The 25498-nt window shown below is 45.2% G+C and overlaps 1 protein-coding gene across 1 annotated transcript in view; it reads right to left on the minus strand.

Moving 5' to 3' along the window:
- The window catches only part of BIN2 (bridging integrator 2), a 37124-nt gene extending 12889 nt beyond the window's left edge, over positions 1-24235 (minus strand). Inside the window, exons 1-8 of the mRNA XM_083599262.1 lie at positions 23844-24235; positions 13474-13554; positions 12019-12073; positions 10279-10373; positions 8267-8362; positions 6997-7104; positions 5274-5359; positions 1307-1382 (exon numbers count right to left, since the gene is read on the minus strand). Of these exons, the coding sequence (XP_083455388.1) occupies positions 1307-1382; positions 5274-5359; positions 6997-7104; positions 8267-8362; positions 10279-10373; positions 12019-12073; positions 13474-13554; positions 23844-23957 (711 nt within the window). The 5' untranslated portion in view covers positions 23958-24235. The remainder of the gene's footprint in view (positions 1-1306; positions 1383-5273; positions 5360-6996; positions 7105-8266; positions 8363-10278; positions 10374-12018; positions 12074-13473; positions 13555-23843) is intronic.
- Between the last annotated feature and the right edge of the window lie 1263 nt (positions 24236-25498).

The raw sequence follows: 25498 nt of genomic DNA on the forward strand, positions 1-25498 counted from the left end.
GACCCAGAACAGCCTCCCTGTCAGATTTCAACAACCAGACAAATCTATACAGGAGGAGTCATTCTCTTAGGTATCCTGGCCCCAAGCTGTGTAGGACTTAATGTTGTCACTGCCTGGTTTATATCCCCTTCCTTTTGGAACTTTCCTCGGGGTACATTAGCTGACAGCTGCCCTTTCATATATTTTTGAGATTTAAAAATAAACAGCAGTTCCCTGCCCTAGAGGCACTTTAACAATATTAGAAAGGAAGAATGATGTCTGTTCCAATCATCATTCTTCCTTTCTAATACCAATAGTCCTGGCACTCCAGTCGCGTTCTGCAGACTTACTCGGACTGAATTGATTCCTGGATAATACCAAAATACATTTCGGATGAGTAAATAATAATAATAAAATAGGGGGGTATTCTTGTTATTATTATGTATTGTCTTTTTCTCTCTTGTACAGTGGTACCTCGGGTTACATACGCTTCAGGTTACATGCGCTTCAGGTTACTGACTCTGCTAACCCAGAAATAGTACCTCGGGTTAAGAACTTTGCTTCAGGATGAGAACAGAAATCGTGCAGCAGCGGCAGCAGGAGGCCCCATTAGCTAAAGTGGTTCTTCAGGTTAAGAACAGTTTCAGGTTAAGAACGGACCTCCGGAACGAATTAAGTACTTAACCCGAGGTACCACTGTATTTTATGTTGTGAACTGCTTTGAGATCTATGGATAAAGGGTAGTATACAAATTTAATAAATAGTAGTAGTAGTAGTAGTAGTAGTAGTAGTAGTAGTGGTAATAATAATAATAATAATAATAATAATAATACAGTAAGCCTCAACTTAAGCAGGGATCACATTTCAGGGATCGCTCCTAAAGACAAAATTGTGTATAGTCAAAACACATTGGATGCAATGGTGGGTGGGTTTGTCAAAGTCTTTTCTGTTCCCTTTCAATTTTTTTTGCCAGGTTTGTAAAGTTGAATGCACAAAAGTTAAGTGTGTGTGTGTGTGTGTGTGTGTGAGAGAGAGAGAGAGAGAGAGAGAGAGAGAGAGAGAATGCAACTCAGCTGGCCATTACAATGAAGTAGGAATTATGTGCACCACTTTCAAATCCTGACTTCTGTGCATTGTTGGTTGGTTCCCATTGGGACTGCTGGGGTGGAAGGCAGTTTTGGCGCCAACCTACAAGAGCAACGCTGAGACTAGGGGCCACTCCCAGGACTGGTACGAAAACAGGCCGGCTGAGGGTGGATAGAAGGCAATGATGCAGTGCGCCCATTTGTCCAAATGGCCCACATGTATGACACCGTTGCTCATTTACCTTGCTCATTTCCTTGTAGAAGACATCTCGCAAGTTGGAAATATTCTGGAATATTGTCACATAGCACCCAATTCGGCTGGAGAAGCAAAAAGATAAAAAACTAAGCCCAAATGTTAACTGGGTTGGGGCCAGACAAGAAAGAAGAATAATATGGCACATGCTGAGTTTTCTGGGACCCTGGAAGAGCAGAATGAAGTAGTTCAGCCACGTGTGGTTCACTGAACTAGTTCAAAAATCTCTGTACACCTGAAAGTAGTTCCCATAATTGTTGGGTGAACTAAATGTGAATTAAATTCATTTTGAGGTAGAACTCTGAGCGATTTCTAGTTCATCTTCTTCCGCTCAATCCCAGCAGTAGGCCTTCCATTAAAAAGGCAAGCCGATTGGATATCTATAAAGAAAGTTAGACAGCAAAATGAACAAGTTAAAAAGCACAGTCCCCTTATGGGTGCTTGGGGGGCTCCACTTTCTACATCCCTCCATTGACAGAATGGCTCATTTATTCCTATGCTTCCTGTTTCTTATCCAGTTCCTGCTCCACAGGAGGATCTCACCTCTTTCTCTAAGACTGTTGTGCACAATTTTGGTTTGTCTACACAGAGGCATACAGAGGAATTGCTTGAAAATCACTCCCAAGTCTTTAATATACAGTAATTGTAATTCATTTGTTATTTTTTTGGTTGCATTTATTTTTTGCGAATTAAAAATTTGGTTTTTTAAAAAATTTCTTCCAGGGCAGCACAGGAAAACGAAATAAAGTGAAATATAATGAAATGTGACAGGAAAACTGGTGTAGATACAGCCTAACAGCAGACTTAGGTAAAGGTAAAGGGACCCCTGACCATTAGGTCCAGTCGTGACCAACTCTGGGGTTGTGGCGCTCATCTCGCTTTATTGGCCGAGGGAGCTGGCATACAGCTTCCGGGTCATGTGGCCAGCATGACTAAGCCACTTCTGGCGAACCAGAGCAGCACACAGAAACGCCGTTTACCTTCCTGCCGGAGCGGTACCTATTTATCTACTTGCACTTTGACGTGCTTTTGAACTGCTAGGTTGGCAGGAGCAGGGACCGAACAATGGGAGCTCACCCCGTCGCAGGGATTCGAACCGCCGACCTTCTGATTGGCAAGCCCTAGGCTCTGTGGTTTAACCCACAGCGCCACCCGTGTCCCTTAGCAGACTTAGAGATGACACCAAATGCTGAAATGCCTTTGTGTCTCTTCCCTCTCTTCATCTTGTAGTGTTTAGCCAATGAATGGCTTGATGGGCCATCCTATTACCATGTGTTTCTCTGTAAAGTCACACACACCTCCATTATCTTTAAAACAACCCCATGGGGATTGACTAGGCGAAAGGTTCATGACTCTGTCCATAGTCACCTAGCTAGCTTTGTGGCTACAATATACGATATACGATATCTTTATTGTCATTGTCCCATGCAGAACAATGAAATTGAAAAACTACATAAAACTACATAAAAACTACATAAAACTACTACAAAACCACATAAAACATTCAAAAACCCCTAAAAACTCTGAAACCCCATTTTAAAATACACTATACTATAGAGACCCCTTATGCTGCATTTAGAACCAGAATTGCATTTGCGTAGAAACTATTTCTCAAGCGGCTAGTCCTGGCCTTTATAACCCTATACCTTCTTCCAGAAGGCAGAAGCTGAAAGAGATAATTTCCAGGGTGCGTACTATCCTGCACTATCTCTGCCGCTTTCTTATGGCACCTGGCAGCATAGATTTGATCTAAGGTGGGAAGAGCGCACCCAATTATTCTCTCTGCAGTCTGTACAACCCTGGACAGCATTGTTTTTTCCCTGGCCGTGCAGCTCCCAAACCACACACACAGACCATAAGTTAATACGCTCTCCACAGTGCAATGGTAGAATGCCATCAACAGGTCCTTTGAGAGATTGTTAAGTGATTGCTAAGTGGAGATTTGAACCTTTATCTCCCTGATTTAAGTCTGATGCTTAAAAAACTACACCACACTGTCCTCTCAGAATGTGATACTTTAGACAGACAATCCATCATGTAGGTTTCTACTGGGAAGGGCCACCAAAGCACACAGTAAGATGATACCATGCCTTTCAGGATCTCAATGTTTCAGGGACAAGAGGGGGAAACTGGATGAAGGGTTGTCATTTTTGGCAACAAACCTGTGGTCTAATGGTGACACATCTAGTCCTATCCTAAACAATCATTTTTTCACAAAAGCTAAAATTCAATTCTGTGGGTTTTGCTGCCATCCTGTGGTCATCAAACTTTTCTGAACTCTGATTGAGAAGCAGCTCATCTCATAGCTAGCCCACAAGATATTTCAGGTGGCTAATCCTTTTTGTCCTCTTGGTATTTGGACTGCACTTTATGTGACGTGTTGTCAACAGGCCGTAGGGCTAAGGAACTGCAGCCAGAGACCAGGGAAGGGTTTGGATACATGGACTAAGAACTCCAAGCAGCAAGTCATCTGAGAAACAGTAGCTCAGTCAAAGGAGATGTGCCAACAAGCTCAGCAGGTTTTCTAAATCAACAGCTGGATGAAAGTGATACTCCACATTTTTCCCAAAGAGACCCACTGCTAGAGCTAGTTCCTATCCCTGACTGCAGAAATCACACAACACATAAACCTATTAGCTGAAAATACACACATGGGTGGGAGCAATAGGAAGAAATGTGCTGACTCTGCTCCCCTTCTATCACCCTTCAACTTGTGGAAGAGGACAGTCTGAAGCAAGGAGTCTCCTGTCCTTGTGGATGGAGACTCCCTGCATTGTTCGGAACCTTGATTTCCCAGGGTTCTAGAATTCTAGAATGCACAGGGGCTGGAACCTCCAGAAGCACAGAAGGCTCTCCTGCGTTAGACCTTTGACTTCCGCTACTTGTAATGCAATTGAAACAGCAACGAAGGGAGAAAAAGTGTTGGTGTTGACCTTCAAAGCCCTAAATGTCCTCGGCCCAGTGTACCTGAAGGAGCATCTCCACCCTCATCGTTCTGCCCGGACACTGAGGTCCAGCACCGAGGGCCTTCTGGTAGTTCCCTTACCGAAGGCCTTCTCGGTAGCGGCACCCGCCCTGTGGAACGCCCTCCCATTAGATGTCAAGGAAATAAACAACTACCAAACTTTTAGAAGACATCTGAAGGCAGCCCTGTTTACGGAAGTTTTTAATGTTTGATGTTTTATCATGTTTTTAATATTCTGTTGGGAGCCACCCAGAGTGGCTGGGGAGGCCCTGCCAAATGGGCAAGGTATAAATAATAAATTTATCATCATCATCATCATTTGTCCCCACTGGCCCTTCCCCATGTTTGTTTTACTCCCACAGCACTGAAGAGAGCTTTATTGTGCAAACACCCATGTGAACACAGTAACTCCCAATATCTTGGTATCTGCTGAACTGTGGGGAAGCAATTTTTTGATATTTGCCCGTTAATAGTCAAGACCTACCCAGAACTTCAGTGGATTCAAGTTAGAAGAAAGGAGATTCCGACTAAACACCGGGAAGGCCTTTCTGAGTGTAAGAGCTGTAAAGACAGTGGGACGTACTCCTTGGGGAGGTTGTGGACTCTCCTTTGCTGGAGGTTTTGAGCAGAAGTTGGAAGGCCATCTCCCATGGATGTCTCAGCTGAGATCCCTGCATTACAGGGGTTTGAGTACATGACCCTCAAGGTCCCTTCCAACTCTACAGTTCTATGATTCTAACTTACCTTGGACTTACGTTGAAACAATCTGCAAATTGCATTTTATGCCCAGTGTTAATATATCCTTTCACCCCATTTTTACCTTCCAGCCTGGGTTCATCGTCAGCAAGCTTAGTCCCAGAGTTCAACAATGAAAGAAGGATCAACTCTACATGTATTTCCTAGTCACCAGTACAACCACACTTCTTAGATTCAACATTCTGCTTTGAGATTCTCTGCCATTTGCACCCTGATCTTTGTTCCCATGCCTAACCTGTTGTAAAGGTCTGGCAGCTCTTCTCTTAGTTCCTTGTTGAGCTCTTCAAACACAGCTTGGGCTTTGTAGAACTCTTCTTCGGCCTGCAGGACCCAAGAGTTTATTAGAGGCACAGGAAATTGAGAGCATTAACAGTGTAGACATGCCAGTGGACTGCAGACTCACATCCCGCTTACAAACCGCCCCCCCATGTGAAATGTTAGCCACATGTAAACCAGGCTCTGACAGCCAAGGATCCTGAAGACAAGGAGAGAGAAAAGGGAGGGATTGTAGAGCCTCTTTCCCCACTTGTCATTCATCTGTGCTCATCTGCCATTGAACAACTAATTGTCCCAGCATCAGCACCATCCATCACACATGGGAAAACAGCCTCTAAAGAAGAGATAAGAGAATCATAGATGGACAATGGATGGAGAAAATTAGCCAGCAGTTCCACAGTCCCCTCCACTTCTTTTCTGCTTGTCCCCAAGAACAGCATTCTAGTTTTCTCATAGGCAGATCACGGCTTACATGTGGCTACTTTTCACAGACATCACAGTGGTTGGGAGGAAGAAATAAAGTGTGATAGGTATATAGGAAGCAGAGGAACAGGGGTTAGGATCTTTGCTCCCTATCTATTATGTACTTCTGGTAAGTGATGCACTCCTCCTCTAACTACTGAGCAATGTGTGGGAAATTGAAGAAAGTAGGAAAAACCACTGGGCCGGTAAGATATAGGTTTTACTTTCTTGGGCTCCATGATCACTGCAGATGGTGACAGCAGTAACGAAATTAAAAGACTCCTGCTTCTTGGGAGAAAAGCGATGACAAACCTAGACAGCATCTTAAAAAGCAGAGACATCACCTTGCTGACAAAGGTCCGTATAGTTAAAGCTATGGTTTCCCCAGTAGTGATGTATGGAAGTGAGAGCTGGACCATCAAGAAGGCTGATCGCCGAAGAATTGATGCTTTTGAATTATGGTGCTGGAGGAGACTCTTGAGAGTCCCATGGACTGCAAGAAGATCAAACCTATCCATTCTGAAGGAAATCAGAGGCTGCAATACTTTGGCCACCTCATGAGAAGAGAAGACTCCCTGGAAAAGACCCTGATGTTGGGAATGATTGAGGGCACAATGAGAAGGGGACGACAGAGGACGAGATGGTTCGGCAGTGTTCTCGGGGTCACGAAGATTCAGACATGACTAAACAACTACAACAATAACTAGCAAGCATGAAGTTAATGCATGAAGGGGTTAAGAACACAGAATTGTATTCCTAGACTCAGCTAGGTAGCACCCCTCACCTGGAAGGAAAGAAGTTAAGTTTTCTTCCAGCATGTGAAGCTGATTAGGCAGCACATCTGGGCTTGATCACGTCACGCCCAGACTGCATACCCAGAAGTATTTTTCTGTATTTTGTTACCCAAGAATTTTCTACCTGTGTTCTTCTTGCTGCTGCATGGAACAACCATGGATATGATCTTTGGAGTTGGTAAGCAAAGCATTTAAACTTACTAAATGGTGTGGTCTGTTCATTGTGAGAGGGGTAGAAAGACGAGAGTGCTGTAAGCAGACTGAATGGGATATGAAAAGGATCCAACAGCCTATATTGTAGAGGAAAGCATGATTTGCCAAAGAGGAAGAATTCAAGAATCAGAGACACAATGGGAATGACATTCCTGGTTATAAGAAACTCCTTCTTGGTCAGTGTTTGGATGGGCTCTCAAGACAGCCTTATACCTTTGCAATTTTAGCTTCATCTTTCTTCTTGGCATTCTGCAGGGCTTCCAAGTGATGCCTGCTGCTGTCATAATCCACTAGTTTTCTTCCCCGCTTAGCAATTCGCTCCTTTGAAATGAAAAATAGTTTTATAGAGTCAATGCTCACTTTCTTTTTCTATTGCCATAACAAGAACGTTTCAACCAAATCTGCCACTCTGATCTGGAGGCCAATAAATCATCAAGGACATTATTCAGAATTCAGTAAGGGAGTGAGGTGAGGACCCGTTTGCACAGCTTAAGATAGCTTCCTTCTTCAGCTTCCAGCTGAAGATCAGCTGAACAGTCCTTGCTGAAGGTTCCTTCTACTTGTGAGGTAAAGAATGAAGCAGGGCCTTTTTGGTTCTGGCCTCTGTGTTATGGAATACACTTCCAACAGAAGGCTGCAAAATTTCCTGCCTATGGAGTGGGCCACAGTTTTGAGCTTATTAATCTTCACACTGTGTTTTTACTCTCAGGAATGCTAGTAATTATAATTTATAGCCTGTATTTTTTGCAAAGTATTTAACACTGCAAATCTGCAGGCAGGGACCAATGTATGTTCAGATGTGTAGAGTTCCTAGCCTATTTTAGGCATTTTTATTAAAAAAATTTACTGATGACAAGGGCAGTTAGAGTTTTGGACCACAGAGATAAAGATTCAAATCTCCCCGGAAGACCTCCTTCTGACCGCACACCCCAAATACTCATCATATACTGTGACATCTTCCACAAATACTATGGCTTAGTGCAGGCATCCCCAACCTGTGGCCCTCCAGATGTTTTGGCCTACAACTCCCATGATCCCTATCTAACAGGACCAGTGGTCAGGGATGATGGGAATTGTAGTCCCAAAACATTTGGCGGGCCAAGTTTGACCATGCCTAAAAGAATGATAGGAAAGGCCAGGCACCCCCAACCTTCGGCCCTCCAGATGTTTTTGGGACTACAGTTCCCATCATCCCTGATCACTGGTCCTGTTAGCTAGGGATCATGGGAGTTGTAGGCCAAAAAATCTTGAGGGCTGCAGTTTGGGGATGCCTGGGAAAGGCCAACACACACACACACACACACACACACACACACACGTAAAGAGATTGACTTGTGAACATATTTTATATGATGATCAGGAGGAAGAAAATTTCCTCCCAGTAGCATTATGTTTCCTTGAGGACTGGAAACATGTAAAAATGGAAAGTTGAACTTTCAGTTCTGGGTACCGGATACTGCAAAGTCAGCCCTGAAACACACACCTTAATTTCACTGAACTGCGTCAAGTAATTCTCCATAGTCCTGACTGCCTGATCTGCCAGTTTCTTCTCATAATCTTCCCACAGAAGGTCATTGCTCTGCAGGTAAAAGGACAAACAGACATTAAAAAAATGGTGCTGGGTGGAATGTTCTGTGCAACCCCTGCCTCTCTGAAGCCACTTCTTTCTCAAGTTTTAAGGGCTTATTCTCAAGGTGTGCCATTCCTTCTTTAGAGGTTGGAGATAAACAACTGCTGGTGGATTTGTCTGTATTGCTCTTCTTGTTTCTTCAGATGCAGCTTATGCTGTCTGTTATTGGATAAGTAGGTTTGACGTAAACTTGCCATACTGATGTGAGCAGGAATTATGGGAAATTCTAAATAAAAGATGACTATATGGATTAGGTGAATCTATTTGCTTGTCCGCTGTTGCTTTTCTTTTACTTATTTCAGGAGAGGGAAACCAATGCTTTGTCTCTACATATATATCCTTCGTTACTCAGTGACCGTGAAATCAAAGAGTGAGTTGCCTGTGTGAAACAGATAAATTCAGAAGAAGGCATGATAACAGTCAGAGGCACCAGGCATCATGTGGGAGATCTGTGTCAAAATTGTTCCTTTAAAGTAGGACTGCCAGAAGTTTGAAGAGGTCCTCACTATTTGTACAATTAGTTGATTGACTGTATGTTACTCAATTAGTGATTAAGTCTGCATACATCTGCAGATATGAGATAAAAACATGAGATAAAAACACTCTCTTTTTAAAAAGAGCATACTCTCTGCTGTTATATCCTGTGACAATAGGCGCTCCCTCTGCCTCTATCACACAAGAGCAAATAACCTCTTTTTAAGATCTTGTTGCCAACTGCTGCTATCCTAAGCAATTGTGTCATGTACAGATCCAAGACTTGTCCAGCAGATATTTCTAAAGTTTATCCTGAATCCACAAGAAAGAAGCTAAGATCTGTCCGGGCCAGGGGTCAGCAACCTTTTTCAGCCATGAGCTGGTCCACTGTCCCTCAGACCATGTGGTGGGCCAGACTATATTTTGAAAAAAACAATGAACGAATTCCTATGCCCCACAAATAACCCAGAGATGCATTTTAAGTAAAAGCACACATTCTACTCATGTAAAAACAACAGGCAGGCCCCACAAATAACCCAGAGATGCATTTTAAATAAAAGGACACATTCTCCTTATGTAAAAACATGCTGATTCCTGGACCATCTGTGGGCTGGATTTAGAAGGTGATTGGGCCAGATCCGGCCCCCGGGCCTTAGTTTGCCTACCCATGGTCTAGTCCTAGTGAAAAGGAAACAGCACTGATTCTCTCCTCTACTTCCTGCCTAGGCAAAGCAACAATTGTGGGATTATCCCATCTGTTTTGGCCCTTATAATGGGCTAAACCACTCTTAGCTAGTCTAGTCTCCCACGAAGAATCTCAGGAACTATAGTCTGATGCAGGGTGTCAGATATTCCTCTCTTAGAATCCCTACCTAACTCTGCTTTACGGAACTATGGTTCCCAGGGAAGAGAGAATGATTGATAAACTAGTTTAAATCTGAAGATATACCTGCAGTCTTTGCCATTTGTAATAAGGGTGGACAGCTTAAGAAAATCAGGCTCGAGTCTGGTGTCTTGTAGGAGCAAAGGCTGTGAGCTGGAGAAAGCCCTGGCTCAAACTATGCTGTGAGCTATGAGCTTACTAGGTGGCCTTGGAGGAGTTGCTGTTGTCTCAGCAATCATCTGGACATGGAAGGTAGAGCATGAGCCTCTTAATCTCAGGGTCATGGGTTTGAGTTCCATGTGGGGCAAAAGATTCCTTCATTGCAGGGGGTTGGACTAGATGACCCTTGTCCCTTCCAACTCTGCAATTCTATGATAATACTGTTCTATCTTCCAGGAAGGTTGTAAGATTAATTCCAACACTTATGTAACGTTGTAGGAATGCTCACTTTTATTATGAAGTAAAATATGTCCCCGATAACTGGGACTAACAAAAGTGCCGCACTCACCTGCACGATGGCTTGCAATTTTTCATACCCATCCCACTCCTCGCTGTAAATTTCCTGCAGAGTTTCAGACACTTTCTTAGAGCTTTCATGCATCACTGCAAAGGGCAAACAGCAAGATTGATGACTACCTGTCAGTCGTCATTATCAATCCCTGGCCAAGTCAACATCCCCACTGCTGACGGGAATTACTTAAAATATTCAGTCTTCAAGCATGACAGCTCTTCAACGGCACACATTGTTTGTGTGCTCAGTTCTTCCAGGTCCCCATGTGGTTGTTTTAAAATCAGGTTACTGGACCCACCTACCCCCTCTCTCCTTTTGGACAGCTTTGTACAGTGAAAATAATATCCGCTAGCTGTGATAAAAAGAGGGAATGAGACAAGGGCTTCACAAAGGCATGGTGGTGTTTCTCAACCTCATGGGTGTCTCATTACTCACAGCTTAAAAAAAATGATCTGGCAAAGATGTGCATAAATTGTGGGAGAGGAACTCTATCAGGAGATGACCAGGGACTTCCGGTTTGCTGCGGAGGTTAATGGCGGCGAGCTCCGTGTCGTCCGCTTAAGGGGTGAAATGGTCCAAGCAAATAGAGCCTTTGGGGTGATCGCCAGGGCTCGGGGCAGCCCCCCAAAATCCCCATTTTGTTATGTTGAAATTGTTAATAAAAAAACTTTTTAAAAAAGGAGATGACCAGAGCGGCAGTAGAATGGACATAGGAAGTTGTCTTATCATGAGTCAAAGCATTGATCTATCTAGTTTAATACTGTAGAGGTTTCAACCTTTTTGAGTCCACGGCTCCCTTGACCATTCTTTCTGTGGCACCCCTGGGGGGCTCAGGAGCCCAGTTAGGTCCCCCCTTGCCTGCAGAGCTGGCAACCTCTCATCCTTTCTCAAACACCCTCCCTTGTGGAGTGTTCCCTCAGCCTCCTCTCCTCTCCCCTCTCCTTGGGAGTCATCTGGGCAGCTGCTGCTGCTGCCCCTGGTCTCTGAGCTGCCCCCATCCCACTCTAAAGAGAGGTGCCTCCTCACACTGTGCCACAGACACCTGGAACTTGTCTGTCCATACTCCATTCCCAACAGCAAGGGCTGGTGAATTGGCTGGCTGGGCTCCCTCACCCGTTTGCTTGCTTACTCTGAGGCCGCCTCAGCTCCTGGCAACCAGCACCCTCCGGCCAGCCCCAGAGGCACCATTCACTTGGGGAGCTTGTAGCCAGGGCTGCTGCAACAAACAGCCGTGAAAGCCTTTGGGAGGCGGAGACACAGGAGGGCATCAGAGAAGGGAGGGAAGGGCAAAGGGACAGAGGCCAGTGTTGACCATCATTCAAGGCATCCCAGGGTGCCACAGCACACTGGCTGGAAACCACTGCTGTAGACACTAACATCTCTTCAGGGTTTTAGGCATTACCAGTCATAATCTCGCAGTCTAATCTGCTTCACAGGGTTGTTGTGCAAGGATAAAGGGGCAAGAGATGTTGCCAGGAGCCACTTGACGGAAGGGTGGGATAATTTTCCAGTTTTGGAAAAATGGATAGGTTTGGAGAGGAGCCAACCGTAAGTGGAGCATCTGCTTGAAAAAACATATCTTGTCAGGCAATCTCGCTCTCTTAAGATGGCAAAGCTGATGACCTTTCATCAAAGAGGCAACATCCTGTGAAGCAGTTGCACCGTGAAGGAACTGCCTTAAGCGGTGGCTGCCGAGGGCTGAAAACGTTACAGGTATTAAGACTTGGCTTTCTGTACCTTGCACAGCACTGAGGAAAACCTTAAGGTCCTTGTAGAGTTTGTGACCTTCAGCCTGGGGGCAAAAGAATAAAGTGAAAAGGGAAGAAGTCATTGCATCAGATGTCTTATCTGTACATTTCTGTATGCTGCTCCTATTAGTTCACTGAAGAGTCGGACACGACTAAACGGTTAAAACAACAACAAAACACAAGGAGGGGGAGAAAAAAAGAACCAAAGGCAGAAGCCTGTGGATTTATGGGAGTGGTACCATAAAGGCAGGACTTCAGGGCCTGAGTCCAGAGCTCCCATTCAGCAAAATGGACAGAAGGGTCTCCAAAGGCAGCAGGGTTACTTTATCACATTTTTAAGTAAGCGAAGGAACACCATCGAAAGACAGCCGACCACCACCACCACCATAACAGTGTTACGCCCAGAGTCTAAAAACCACCCACTTGCACCAGTAGTAACACATATTGCCATCTAAACAGTGGAATCCTGTAACCCTAGTAAGACCACTGTCCAAAATTACCAAAGTGGTCCATCACCTTCAGGGTCTTCATAAACATCACACCTACTGTTGGGGCAAGATTGTCTGTGGGTCTGTGTATGTGTGTGTCTCCTCACAATGGTTCCCCCCCCCCCAATATAACGCTTAATTCCCCTTCTTCAGTATCTTTTAAGAAAACAGCCATTTAACATGAATTTTACTATCTAACGAGACCACTGATGCATAAAATGAAAGCAATAAACAATGTACTGCAGTCACACAATCAATCGAACAGTAGCTGAACTGGGTTCCACACAGTCACAAAAACAAAACAAAAAAGAGCCACAAAAATGCAAAATAAATAGCGAAAACAGACCTCAGCATAACAATCAAATCAGAAGTGTAACACTCAAAACGGAGCATGTTTGGCTTCTGAAAAAGTTCGCAAACTGGAACACTTATTTCCGGGTTTGCAGTGTTTGGGTTCCAAGTTGTTTGAAAACCAAGGCGTTTCAGAACCAAGGTACCACTGTAATCCATTCTTTTTCCTTATTCTCTGTTTCCACCCAGGAACCCACGGAAATGTGGAGAAGTGGCCTAAGCAGAGTATGCTTTATTACAGCAAATTTAGGGCCAAACAAGTCTGTAGACTGAGGCTTGCCAGAATCTTTCATGGTTTGCCTAACCAGAGGGCCTATAAAACCTGAGTGGGATCAACTCCAGTTTCAGGTACACTAGAGATGCTTGGTCTTACAGTGTTTCTCAACCTTTGGTCTCCAGCTTGTGTTGGACTACAACTCCCATCATCCCTAGCTAGCAGGACCAGTGGTCAGGGATGATGGGAGTTGTAGTCCAACAACAGCTGGAGACCCAGGGTTGAGAAACACTGCGAGAACATGGAACAATCCTAAAAATATTACATTCCCCACTACCCCCAAAATTTCCAGAAAGCAGGGAACAGCTCACACTCTCGTGTGCAATACAACCTGTTGCTGTTGGAAATTGTACGCGCCCTGTTCAAACTGTTCATCTTTTGTTTCCACCGTTTTCCCCAGTTTCTGCAAAACCTACAGTGACAGGGAAATAAAGAAAGATTGTACAGCATTACTGCGCAAAGCATGTAACTTTACTTGAGCTGTTAAGGCGCAAGACTGATTTTTAAATAAATGCTCCATGGACGTTCTGTTTCCCACAGTGGTGACCTTCAGTCAGTCATCTCTCCAAATGGTTATGGAACCAAATGGAAGCAAAATAAACGGCAAGATTTAAAAATATGCTTAATAAAATAAATAGCCTGTGGGTTATATCAAGGAGTGTTGCTCAGTAAGGCTTCTGTCTGGGTAAAATGAAAAGAAACTACAGTGGTACCTCGGGTTAAGTACTTAATTCGTTCCGGAGGTCTGTTCTTAACCTGAAACTGTTCTTAACCTGAAGCACCACTTTAGCTAATGGGGCCTCCTGCTGCTGCTGTGCTGCTGCTGCACGATTTCTGTTCTCATCCTGAAGCAAAGTTCTTAACCCGAGGTAATATTTCTGGGTTTGCGGAGTCTGTAACCTGAAGCGTATGTAACCCGAGGTACCACTTTATTTTCAGCGAGGGTGGGCGAGCTGTGCTAATATTTGCTTGTTCCAAATGGTAGGCCGTCAACTGCTGGGACCATCCGCGTTGGTGACATCATGCAAAACAAAGACACCTGTGCAAAACCTTTGTGGGGGGGGCGACATGCTTTCCACACAGACTATCCCAGATTCAAACACTGGCAGTTTCAGGTAGAGGAAGACCCCGCTTTCTGAAACCTTGCAGAGCTGCTGCTTGTTAGCACCACTGAATTAGAAGGATCAGTCACCTGAGGCTGCTTTATGCATGTCCTTCCTGCCTCAGGTGGTGCCAACATGGTACCTGTGAGCTCACCTGTATCCACAGATGCTGTCCCCAGCACCTGGAGGGTCAGTCCCTCCCACTGCTGAAATTAAATCTGAAAAAACACCACTGTAACCAATAGAATAGGCCGCAGGTCGTGTGTGTGGTGGCCATGACTATTTTGCAAATGTGCCCATCAGCAACCCATTTTCCTGCATACCCCTTTCTTGAGGGACCTTATCCAGCACCTTTTTAAAAGCACTGCAGGACAAATGTTCTTTGGCGAAGCTGCTGCCTGGAAGCAGGCCTTCACCTTCTCAGTGACTTTTAATACCCTCGGCCATACACTAGTGGCCAAAATTGTGGAAACCTTTTGGAAAAAGTGTATTTCTGAGGTTTGATGGCTCATAACACCACCTTTATTTGGAGTAATACAAAAAAAAATATATCTATCTATGAAAGATAATTTAATGAAGAATGTAATGCAACAAAGTTTGTTCAATTCTCTGTATTCTATCAAAAGTTATAGCCAAATAACCAGAAAAAGGAAGCACAACTTGCTTAGGTTGATGTGCCGAACTTGTCTTCATTTGAATGTAGCCAATGAGCATGAGTGTTTAGAGAGCCAATCAGGTGTTATGAGCCATCAAACCTCAGAAATACACTTTTTCCAAAAGTTTTCCACAATTCTGGCCACTAGTGTAGTATCCTTCTGGGCGTCCTTGCTATGATGGGGGTTGTTTTGCAATGGCTCAAGTTTTCAAGTTGCAGTGAGGCCTCAGAAAGTAGCGCTGGAGACTTGTGCTCATCCCTTTGGTCTATGGCAAGGGTTCTCAAACTTTTTCAACAGGGGGCCGGTCCACTGTCCCTCAGACCTTGTGGGGACTATATTTTGAAGAAAAAAATGAACGAGGGACGAGGAGTGGCACGTGAAAGGGCTCTGGAGAGGGGCTGGCACCAACAAAGCCCCGCCCCCTTCCTCCGCCGCCACCGTGTGAGGGGGAGAGAGAGAATGTGCACGCTGGCGATCCACACACTGGAGATCCATGCGGCGATTCCCGGACCGTCCATGGGCCAGACTGAGAAGGCAATTGGGCCGGATCCGGTCTGTGGCCCTTAATTTGCCGAACCATGGTCTATGGCATGGGTAGGCAACCTAAGGCCTGGGGGCCGGATGCAGCCCAATCGCCTTCTAAATCCGGCCCACAGACGGTCAAGGAATCAGCATGTTTTTACATGAGTAGAATGTGTCCTTTTATTTAAAATGCGTCTCTGGGTTATTTGTGGGGCCTGCCTGGTGTTTTTACATGAGTGGAACGTGTCCTTTTATTTAAGTTGCACCTCTGGGTTATTTGTGGGGCATAGGAATTCATTTATATATTTTTTTCAAAATATAGTCCGGCCCTCCACAAGGTCTGAGGGACAGTGGACTGGCCCCCTGCTGAAAAAGTCTGCTGACCCCTGGTCTATGGGGTCCTGCAGGGTTCAATTGTGTCTCCTATGCATGGATTTTCAGAAGGCTGTCAGTGGTTATTAGCCAGAGGTATGCTACGGTTACAGTCAGAGGCAGTGTGCTTCTGAAGACAGTTGCTGTAAACCAGAGGTATGGGCAGAGCTCGGGTTCTGCTTGTAGGTTTCTCAAAGGCATTTGGTCAGTCCCAGTGAGAATAGGATGCCGGACTGGCTTGATCCATCAGACTCGTCTTCTGGTCTTGAGTCTGCAGTTGGTGTAATACAATAAATTGTATAGCTGTGGAGCCGCTGTGCATTTCCAGCTGTGTTCGGAGACCAGGCAACAAGCAGACTGTCCCCATTCCTGCAGCTAACTGGGGACTTGTGTATGCGTGTGAGGAAAGGAAGCTAATTTTTGCACACCCAGTTCCACTCCCCTGACGGTACTCAGATGATGTTCCTACGAATCTCCCAACTTAAAATAATTGTGCAAGCTGTAACAACCCCACAATGCACTTGTTGGCTTAGTTAGCACTTCCTTTTTGCAGGAGTGAATGTTGCTGGGGGTGGGGGGTGGCCATGACACTGTCGTCAGTTAAAGTTACTATATCAAAGAAGGAACATGCTTTCTCCCACCATGTCAACAACAGCCTCTCCAGGCACCCAGGGCTAGAAAGCGACAGCCACTGCCTTCAGAAACATCCCCTTTTTTGCGGTTTCCTTCCCCTCCCTGCTTCCATCTGGTATTTTCAATTATGATTACACAGAAACCAAACAAAAACACACACATGCACACATCTTCCTATGAGGATTTCCTCCAGCATTTATCAGGACCAACAGACTGGTTACTGGGAGGGTTAAAGGAAACCAACCGGTTTAGCCCCACCCACACAAAATTTATTTATTTATTATTATTATTATTATTATTAGCCTTCTTTTTGGCATGGCAACTCAAAACGACTTACTAAACACGGGGTGGGGGTGGGGGTGGAGAGACACACATTAAAACTCCCCACCCACTCTAAAAGGCCATAATTAAAAGCCAAATGCCTGGTTAAAAAGGAATGTTTTTGCCCGGCGCCTGAAGATATGTAACAATGGTACCAGGCAAGCCTCCCTGGGGAGAGCATTACACTAATGGGGAGCCACCACTGAAATGGCCCATTCTCATGTTGCCACCTTCTAGACCTCTGGTGGAGAGGGTACGTGAGGAAGGGTCTCATATAATGATCACAGGGTCTAGGTCAGTTCACTATGGTTCTCTTTGGACTTGGCAGGTATATAGATATAGCAGGTTAGCCACAAAAGAACACAGGAACTGACTTTCTGGAGCTGAAAAAGGTCCCATTAGGTATGTCGGGAAAGATTGAGGGCACAAGGAGAAGGGGACGACAGAGGACGAGATGGTTGGATAGTGTTCTCGAAGCTACAAACATGAGTCTAACCAAACTGCGGGAGGCAGTGAAAGACAGGAGGGCCTGGCGTGCTCTGGTCCAGGGGGTCATGAAGAGTCGGACACGACTAAACGACTAAACAACAACACAAGAGGTATAGAATTCTGTTTCCAGCAGTGGCCGGACATGTGTTTCTGCATGCTCACAAGGCATGAGGTTTCCTGTTGTGTCTGTGGCCACAGCAGGCCCCAACAGAGGCCCGGTGGCAGAGGTGCAGGCCTTGGTGTCACAGCAACATGGGAACATACGCACAGTTTGCTGTGCTGTCTTGACATCATGATGTGATGTCATGATGGTGTGGCATGGAGTGCGCATGCAGGGCACCCACAGTCTGCGGGCCAAGTTGGCTCCTCCATCCTTTGGCCTGCCTCTTTCCCACCAGCCGTCCCAAGCAGAGTTCCAGGTATGTCTCATAGTAGCAGAAGTAAGGCATGCTCAGAAGTACCAGGGATAGAATTCAGAGAAGCTGCTGCATATGCTTTAGCGGAAATTGCAATGACAGCGTGGGTCTCCGGGTTGCAACCTGACAAACCTAATCTGCGAATGCTCGGTAGGGCAGATAATACTTTTTAGCACGCTAACAGAACTATCACCTGGTTTTGTGGCTGAGAACGAAACAAGTAGCTTATCTGCTGTTTCCCACAACTCTGTAGGTGTAAAACAATGCTAGAATCACACCAGCTGAGAAAGCAACAAATCCCACAGGCAGCCAATGAAATGTCTGCCAACAGTTATGAGATCCACGGTTATTTGTTTCCCAGTCCTAGTAGCAAACTTTGTTGCACTTGCAGGCTACGCCGTTTGGGCACTGACTCTTTGTGGCTTCCTGCAAAGGATTCTACAGTAGCTTTGGTGAGGCTTTAACTTTATAATAATAATAATTTTTATTTATACCCCGCCCTCCCCAGCCAAGGCCGGGCTCAGGGCGGCTAACAAGCAATAATAAAAACAAGTTGAATGAATACAACTTAAAAACAAGATTAAAACCCGCAGATCTTGATAACGGCAGGATATGAGAGAGCCAGAAGTCAAGTGCTTCAGCGCATTAGGGACACAGAGCTGCAATGTCATATGGGCAAAATGGATAAACATGCCACAATTAGAGACTTTGGGAGAGGGTTCTCACCCGCAAATTATCTGGCTGATTTACAAATACCTACGTACAGACACTCCTTTACCCTGGCCAGATTTAACGTTCTGCCCTCTGCCCTGCTGCTAGGCAGATATGAGGGCAAACCATATGAGTCACGTGTTTGCCCATGTGGCTCATTGGAAGTGGAAACAAGTCTGCATGTATTGCTGCACTGTAGTTATTACGAGGATCTACGCCTGACCTTTATTGCCCCAGTTCTACAAAAGCTTAAAAATGAACCAGAACTCCAACGTATGAGAGCCTTGGTAGAAGATAAGGTTCCTGAAATTACGATCAATGTTGCCAAATTCTGTGTAGCCGCTATTAGGTGCAGGAAACAAGAGCTTTCCAATGCCAATATGCAGGCAAAGGCAAATACTTAATTTTATTTATGCTGTCTAATTTTAAATTGCTGTTATGGCCTAATCTGTATTGAAATTGTCCTTTGTTTTTTCCGGTGTTATGTTTTGCTGACTAGCTGTACGAGTTAATCTGGTCTGTGACCGTTTAATAAAATTTGATTTGATTTGAAGATTAAAACACAACATTAAAATATAGAAACATTAAAATATTAAAATGCAACCAGATCACAGGAGGAGAAAGAAAAAAGAAAGAGGGGGAGGGAATCAAATTGGCTCCAAGCCAAAGGCCAGGGGGAACATCTCCGTTTTACAGGACCTGCAGAAAGAAATCTGATCCTGCAGGGCCCTGGTCTCATGAGGCAGAGCGTTCCACCAGGCTGGAGCTGGAGTTGAAAAGGCCCTGGCTCTGGTTGAAGCTAATCTAACTTCCTTAGGGCCCGGGACCTCTAGGGTGTTGCTATTTATGGACCTTGAGGCTCTCCGTGGGGCATACCGGGAGAGGTGGCCCCGTAGGTACGAGGGAGAGAAACTTTAGGAGAAACTTCCTAATGATATGAGCCATTTGACAGTGGAACAGATTGCCACTGGAGGTGGCTGGCCCTCCCCTCTTTGCTGGAGATGATTATGCTAAGGTTGGGTGGTCATCTGTCAGGGATGTGGCACAGTAGCTGCATATTGCACTGCATATTCTGCACTGAGCAGGGGCCTGGGCTGAATGACCTCTAGGATCTCAGTTCTGACTGTAATTTTGTTCTTAGCTCCCCTCATGGAGCTTCCCAGGGTGACCCAGGGAGAGGGAAAAAACAGTTCCCCCATAATTTAGCCATAACCTGTCTTCTCTCAGGATGGCAGGGCATTAAGATCAAATGCCAAATGGCCAAAGGTATTAATCATCTTGTTTATTTTTGAAAGGAACCCCCCTTTTTAAAATAGTGCAATGACGGGGACGATGGGGAGGCAAGGCTAGATTTAAGGGCAGACCCAGCTAACCACTCTACAACTGGGAAGGCAGATTTTGGGAGGCCATCACCCCAGTTCTATTTCTGGTTGAACCCTAGCACAGCATTTCCTCTTGGATCCATTAAGTGGCAGTAAGGAAACAGACGAGAGGACAGGGCTCTAGGGATCTCCACTGGTCTGGCACATGACTAATACATGGAGAAAAACACGAATGTTCAATGCTGCACTTCTAAAAATAATATTTAAAAGGCAGTCAGTCAGTGTGAAGCCTCCCAGGGGGAGGGCAAGGTGCAGCTAAGCCAGCTATGATGTGCATGCCTGCCACTTAAATTTCCAAGTCTGGAACACAGCTTGAGAATTAATTGTGAATACCCAACTGCGTCCCCAACTCCATACTTCTGTTAGAAGCTGGTGAATGCCCAATTTCAACCAAAGCGTGGTGGGCTGCCCTAAAACATTGGCTCAGGATTTCAGTGTTTGATCTAGGGAAGGGTTTGTACCAACACCTGACCAATGAGTAGTTTGTCAGCAAATGGCAGAAAACCATGGCTAGAAAAGCCATCTCTATTGGTCTGTCACGCCCCCCAACTGTATTACCTGGGTTATGAAGGCGCCCAAAGATTATGGGATAATGCACACAGTGACTTGTCATCTCGATCACACGCAGTCTGTAGTCTGCTGGCAGTAGGAGTACAATATGGGCATGTCTTTAAGTTAACATCTTACATTAAAAACCTGACAGTACCAAACTATCGAAGGCTTTTCACCAAAGCCAGACTAAACGTCTTTCCTTCTGCAGTGTTGGATGGCAGGTTGAAAGGAGTTCCCTACCAGGACAGACTTTGCTCGTGTGCTCAAGACATCGATTCCATAAAACATATTTTGCTGCACTGTGCAAAATATGAGCAAGCCAGGGCTGAACTGATATTACCCTTACTGGTACCTTTCCCGGGAAAATCAGAGGCTCACTATGTTACGTTCCTATTGGAAGACCGGACAAACGCTAGAACATTAGAAGTGGCAAAGTTTTTATTGGTGGTTGCAAGAACCAATGATCCTATCTTTTGAACAAAATGCTTGTTTAACCTGGAGGTAGGCTGTATGAATTGTGCATTGCTTTATAACGATTTGTCGGGTCTCTGGACCGTAATAAAGATTGTTTTGATAATTGTGAACCCTGTTCCATATTACACCAGTTCACCCTTAGTGCATCCTGCAAGGGAGACCTGCAACAAAATGCTGCAGTGCAGAGAGTGCTCCTGTCCTGAGTTTTTAGCCAGCCATGTCCCTTTCCCAGATAACTTCCTCCCAAGTCCACCCAGTTTCTGATTGGTCCTTCTCAACAGTCAGCCAGCATTCTGTGCTTACTGAACATACTCAGTTTTCATTGGGCTGTTTTGAGGGTTCGCCCCGCCCCTAGAGGGTTTTTCCAGAACATTTGTACTTCTGCAAACCGGAGCCTGCCGCCGCCTCTCTCCTGTGCAGAGATGGTGCCGCTTTGCCTACATGATGATCCGGGGTGGGAAAATCTGTGTATTTTGGTTCCTCTCCGTTTTTCTTGTTCCAGTCTTACATTGAATTCTCCGCATTTCTGCATTAGTTTGTGCAGTTAGTGAAATCCCCCCCCCCAATATGTGCATTTTAGCCTGATAGACACATTTTTGAAAGCAAAGTCCCCTAAAATAATGCATTCTATATGCACACTTTTTGGTAATATGCATTATTTGGTTGGAGAACAGCATCACAAAAGCTGGAGAACTGCGAACTTTGAAGAGCAGCTGTGTTTCAGTCTGCAAATTGTTCTGGAAAGTGAGAATTAGGTACACTCACATTAAAATCCAAACCAAACCGATTTTTCTACCCCATTCCTAATAAGGATCCACACTTGGGGGGATGAGTTTTTAGGTTCAGTTTGGTATTAGAGATTCAGGATCTAAATTTAATCTTTTGTGTAATCTCATGTCTCTTGCATTCAGGTTAAACCTTAGTAATGACATGACCAGGTCATTTAAACCAAATAATGGCTGTTCTGACTACTCAGCCACCGTCTCCTAGACACCACCGGCAGAAGGCAAGTTAGGTGAGGAAGCAGACAAAGGAGAGAGCTATGTAGAAACTGTCCTACGTAAGAAATGTCCTTCTGAGTAGAACACTTTACTGTGCTTGATGAAATTTGGCATGGCTGGCAGGTGTCAGATAAAATCGAACCAGGGGTGTATAGAAGGGGATCTCCAACATTATGTGTTACATGTCTTGAGGCCTTTGAAAAGGAAGAGAGCCATGCTTAGCACAAAGGTTCTTTCTTTGAAAATATGACTTTCTGTAAGTGACTCAACACCCCTCCCCTAAGATTTCTCCCTGTCCAGTGTTTGTGCCAATGAGCAAACACTTGACCTGCCTCGTACCTTGGGCACACGACTAGGGTTGCCATATTTCAAAAAGTAACCCCCCCCCCAAAATAGTTGAGCTGTTTATTTATTTAGGAAATGCAAAATGCAGCTGTTTCCCCTGCTTTTTCCATCGTGTTACCATGCATCTGGGACATTCAGCAAAATTCCCCCGTGACACCATTTTTATACCCCAAAACCAGGACATGTTAGGAATTATCCTGACTTATGGCAAGCCAACACACGACAGAATTCTGTCCCTTCTCACAGAATTGAGGCAACAACTGCTCAACTATACAAAAAACTATACAAAAGAGTCTAATGTTTGTAATGGTGACTATATAACATAGGAAAGGTGGTTCAAGCAAAATGACCAACCATTACATTGGACTCACCATTTCATACAGTTATTCGTACAATGAATGACTGGAGGAAAAACCCATCTTTATCAGATATTTATATCCAGTGCTTTTTTTCTGGGGGGACGCAGGGGGTACACATACCCCTAAACACTTTGTGAATCTAAATTGAAGGGCAGTATTTCAATATGAGTAGGGAAATGAGAGTATCCCAAAACACTATTTTTTAATAAAAAAGCACTGTTTATATCCTTTCGACAGAGGGGACAAAAGACTGGTTAAAGCAGCGGTTGGCAACCTAAGACAACATTGGCCCATGGGGTTGTTTAACCGGCCCCCGAGCCACCCCTGAACCGAGCCGCCTGCTTGGCGAGTCCCTGCGTGCTGCGCTAAACTGGCGCAGCGCAGCATGGGGACTCACTTCCATGGCACTGGAAATCGTGTCTGCACAGACGCAGAAAATCGCGGATGCGCGTGATCTGGCCCACAGAGGGATCTCGACTGGAGTGAACAGGCTCAGGTGAGGTAAACCTTGCTGACCCCTGGGTTAAAGTACAGTGGTACCTCAGGTTTAGTACTTAATTTGTTCCGGAGGAATGTACTTAACCTGAAACTGTTCTTAACCTGAAGCACCACTTTAGCTAATGGGGCCTCCCGCTGCCGCCGCGCCGCGCCGCGCCGCGCCGCTGGAGCATGATTTCTGTTCTTATCCTGAAGCAAATTTCTTAACCTGAAGCACTATTTCTGGGTTAGCGGAGTCTGTAACCTGAAGCGTATGTAACCTGAAGCGTATGTAACCTGAGGTACCCCTGTATATGTGTGTGTGAAGGGACCCCTAATTTACATTAAAACAGTTTTGCATACCTTATTGCAACACAGACCAACATATAAGGCAGGGGAGGAGAACATTGTAGGGAGCCCAACAATGTCTGAAACAGAACTCACAGCCAGCTTGGCCAGTGATCTGGAATGATGGGAGCTGGAGTCTGGCCAGTGGCGTAGCGTGGGGGGTGCAGGGGGGGCCGGCCGCACCGGGCGCAACATCTGGGGGTTAGGGTTAGGGGGCGCAAATCCACGGGTTAGGGGCCGCAAATCCACAGGTTAGGGGGTGCAAATTACTTGCCTTGCCCCGGGTGCTGACAACCCACGCTACGCCACTGAGTCTGGCAACATCTGAATGGCCACACAGGTACCCCACCCTGATGTATGACATTCAAAACTGTACTGGAACAATCCGGGCAAGAGGCAGGGAACCCCCCTTCTCCTCCTCCCAATTTTGTCTAATCTCTGCTTTCTGAGATCCATTTTGTGGAGAAGTGAAAGAGCAGGCCATCTATGCGCCCCTCCCATAGTATTACTAAAGTAAAGGAAACCTCTCTGTCACGGTACCTTCTCTTGGGCTCGGCTGAATTGCTTTTGGACCCGCTTTGCAAACAACCCAGCGCCTCCAGTCTTGCCCTCTGCCATGGCTGCGTCTAGTTGTGCAGTTTCTTTTTTCAGCATCCAGTTGTGGTTTAATTCTTTCTTCTTCTTCTTTTTTTTAACTTCCGTGGAAGGAAGTTTAAGAAAGGGGGGTCAGCTGTCACCAGGCTTGGCATACGTTTAACCATCAGTTTTGGGGCGTGTGTGTCTCCTCAGCTGAACGCTGGGTAAGCGAGGCTTTCTTCACAGGAACAGAACAGCAGTGACTTGTTAAAATCGGCATTTCATCCGTTTCAAAGTTATTGTGCAATTCTGAGACCGTGAGGTACACTCACATCCTCTTCTTCTGCAAAGCAAGTGTTCTAATGGCTGTTTTACTCTCGGAAATGTGAAGTATTTTGAAATGGATGAAGTGCGGATTGAAACACGTTTTATTATTGTGCGATATGTTGCAATCTGCCTTGTGGCCTTGCAGTGAAGACCTAGGTACAAATGCCGGAAAATAAGGTGGAAGAAAAATGACTTGCTAGATTAGGCCAGAAAGGTCAAATTCTGGATAAGGCTTTGTGCCTAGAAATGTCTCTCAGTGCTTGCTTGCTTGCTTGCTTGCTTGCTTTATTTATTTCCAAAAAATGTTTCAAAGGTGGTATAGGACAGATATCTCTCTCTCATATTTTTTTCTTTATGTTCATAGTAGAAAGAATGTATACACAACTATCTAAAAAGTAATAATGTTCTAAACAACATCAAATTACAGTATACCAAGGGTGCCTTTCTGTCAGCATTCTGTGGAAGAGATCAAAGTGCATTCTGGGAAATTTAGGTTTGCACAATTAAAGTGGATTAATGGGACGCGGGTGGCTCTGTGGGTTAAACCTAGGGCTTGTCGATCAGAAGGTCGGCAGTTCGAATCCCCGCAACGGGGTGAGCTCCCGTTGCTCGGTCCCTGCTCCTGCCAACCTAGCAGTTCGAAAGCACGTCAAAGTGCAAGTAGATAAATAGGTACCACTCTGGCGGGAAGGTAAATGGCGTTTCCGTGTGTTGCTCTGGTTCGCCAGAAGTGGCTTAGTCATGCTGGCCACATGACCCAGAAGCTGTATGCTGGCTCCCTTGGCCAGTAAAGCGAGATGAGCGCCGCAACCCCAGAGTCGGCCACGACTGGACCTAATGGTCAGGGGTCCCTTTACCTTTACCTTTAATGGGCTCAGAGCACTGGAAAGTGTGGAATGAACAAACGACTAACTGGAAGATGTATAAAACACCAAGCAAGCAGATCTGGAGGAATATAGGATGAAGGCTCCTTTTCATGTAACAGGTCAGAACAAAAGTTTAGTAAAGGGCATCTATAACCTAATGTGTGTATAAGAGTTGTCCACCAAATCAGGATGAATGCTCAATAAATAGGTTATCTGAAGGAACCTAAATTCCATGTAGTGCACAGTAGAAAATGGGCAACTCACCCTTCAGGGGAAAAGCTCTCTTAAAAAAAGAAAGGTTTTAGTAGCAACTGTGCTGATGTCGACAGAAATCAGATATTGATTGTGTGCTTGTTTACGTTCAACCTGGATGTTTGGAGTCAAATATTAGGAGCAGCAGAAACAGGAATTATTTCACCTTTCTGG

This window comes from Podarcis filfolensis (genome assembly GCF_964270895.1).
Source record: "Podarcis filfolensis genome assembly, chromosome: 2".
In the NCBI taxonomy this organism is placed as follows: Eukaryota; Metazoa; Chordata; class Lepidosauria; order Squamata; family Lacertidae; genus Podarcis; species Podarcis filfolensis.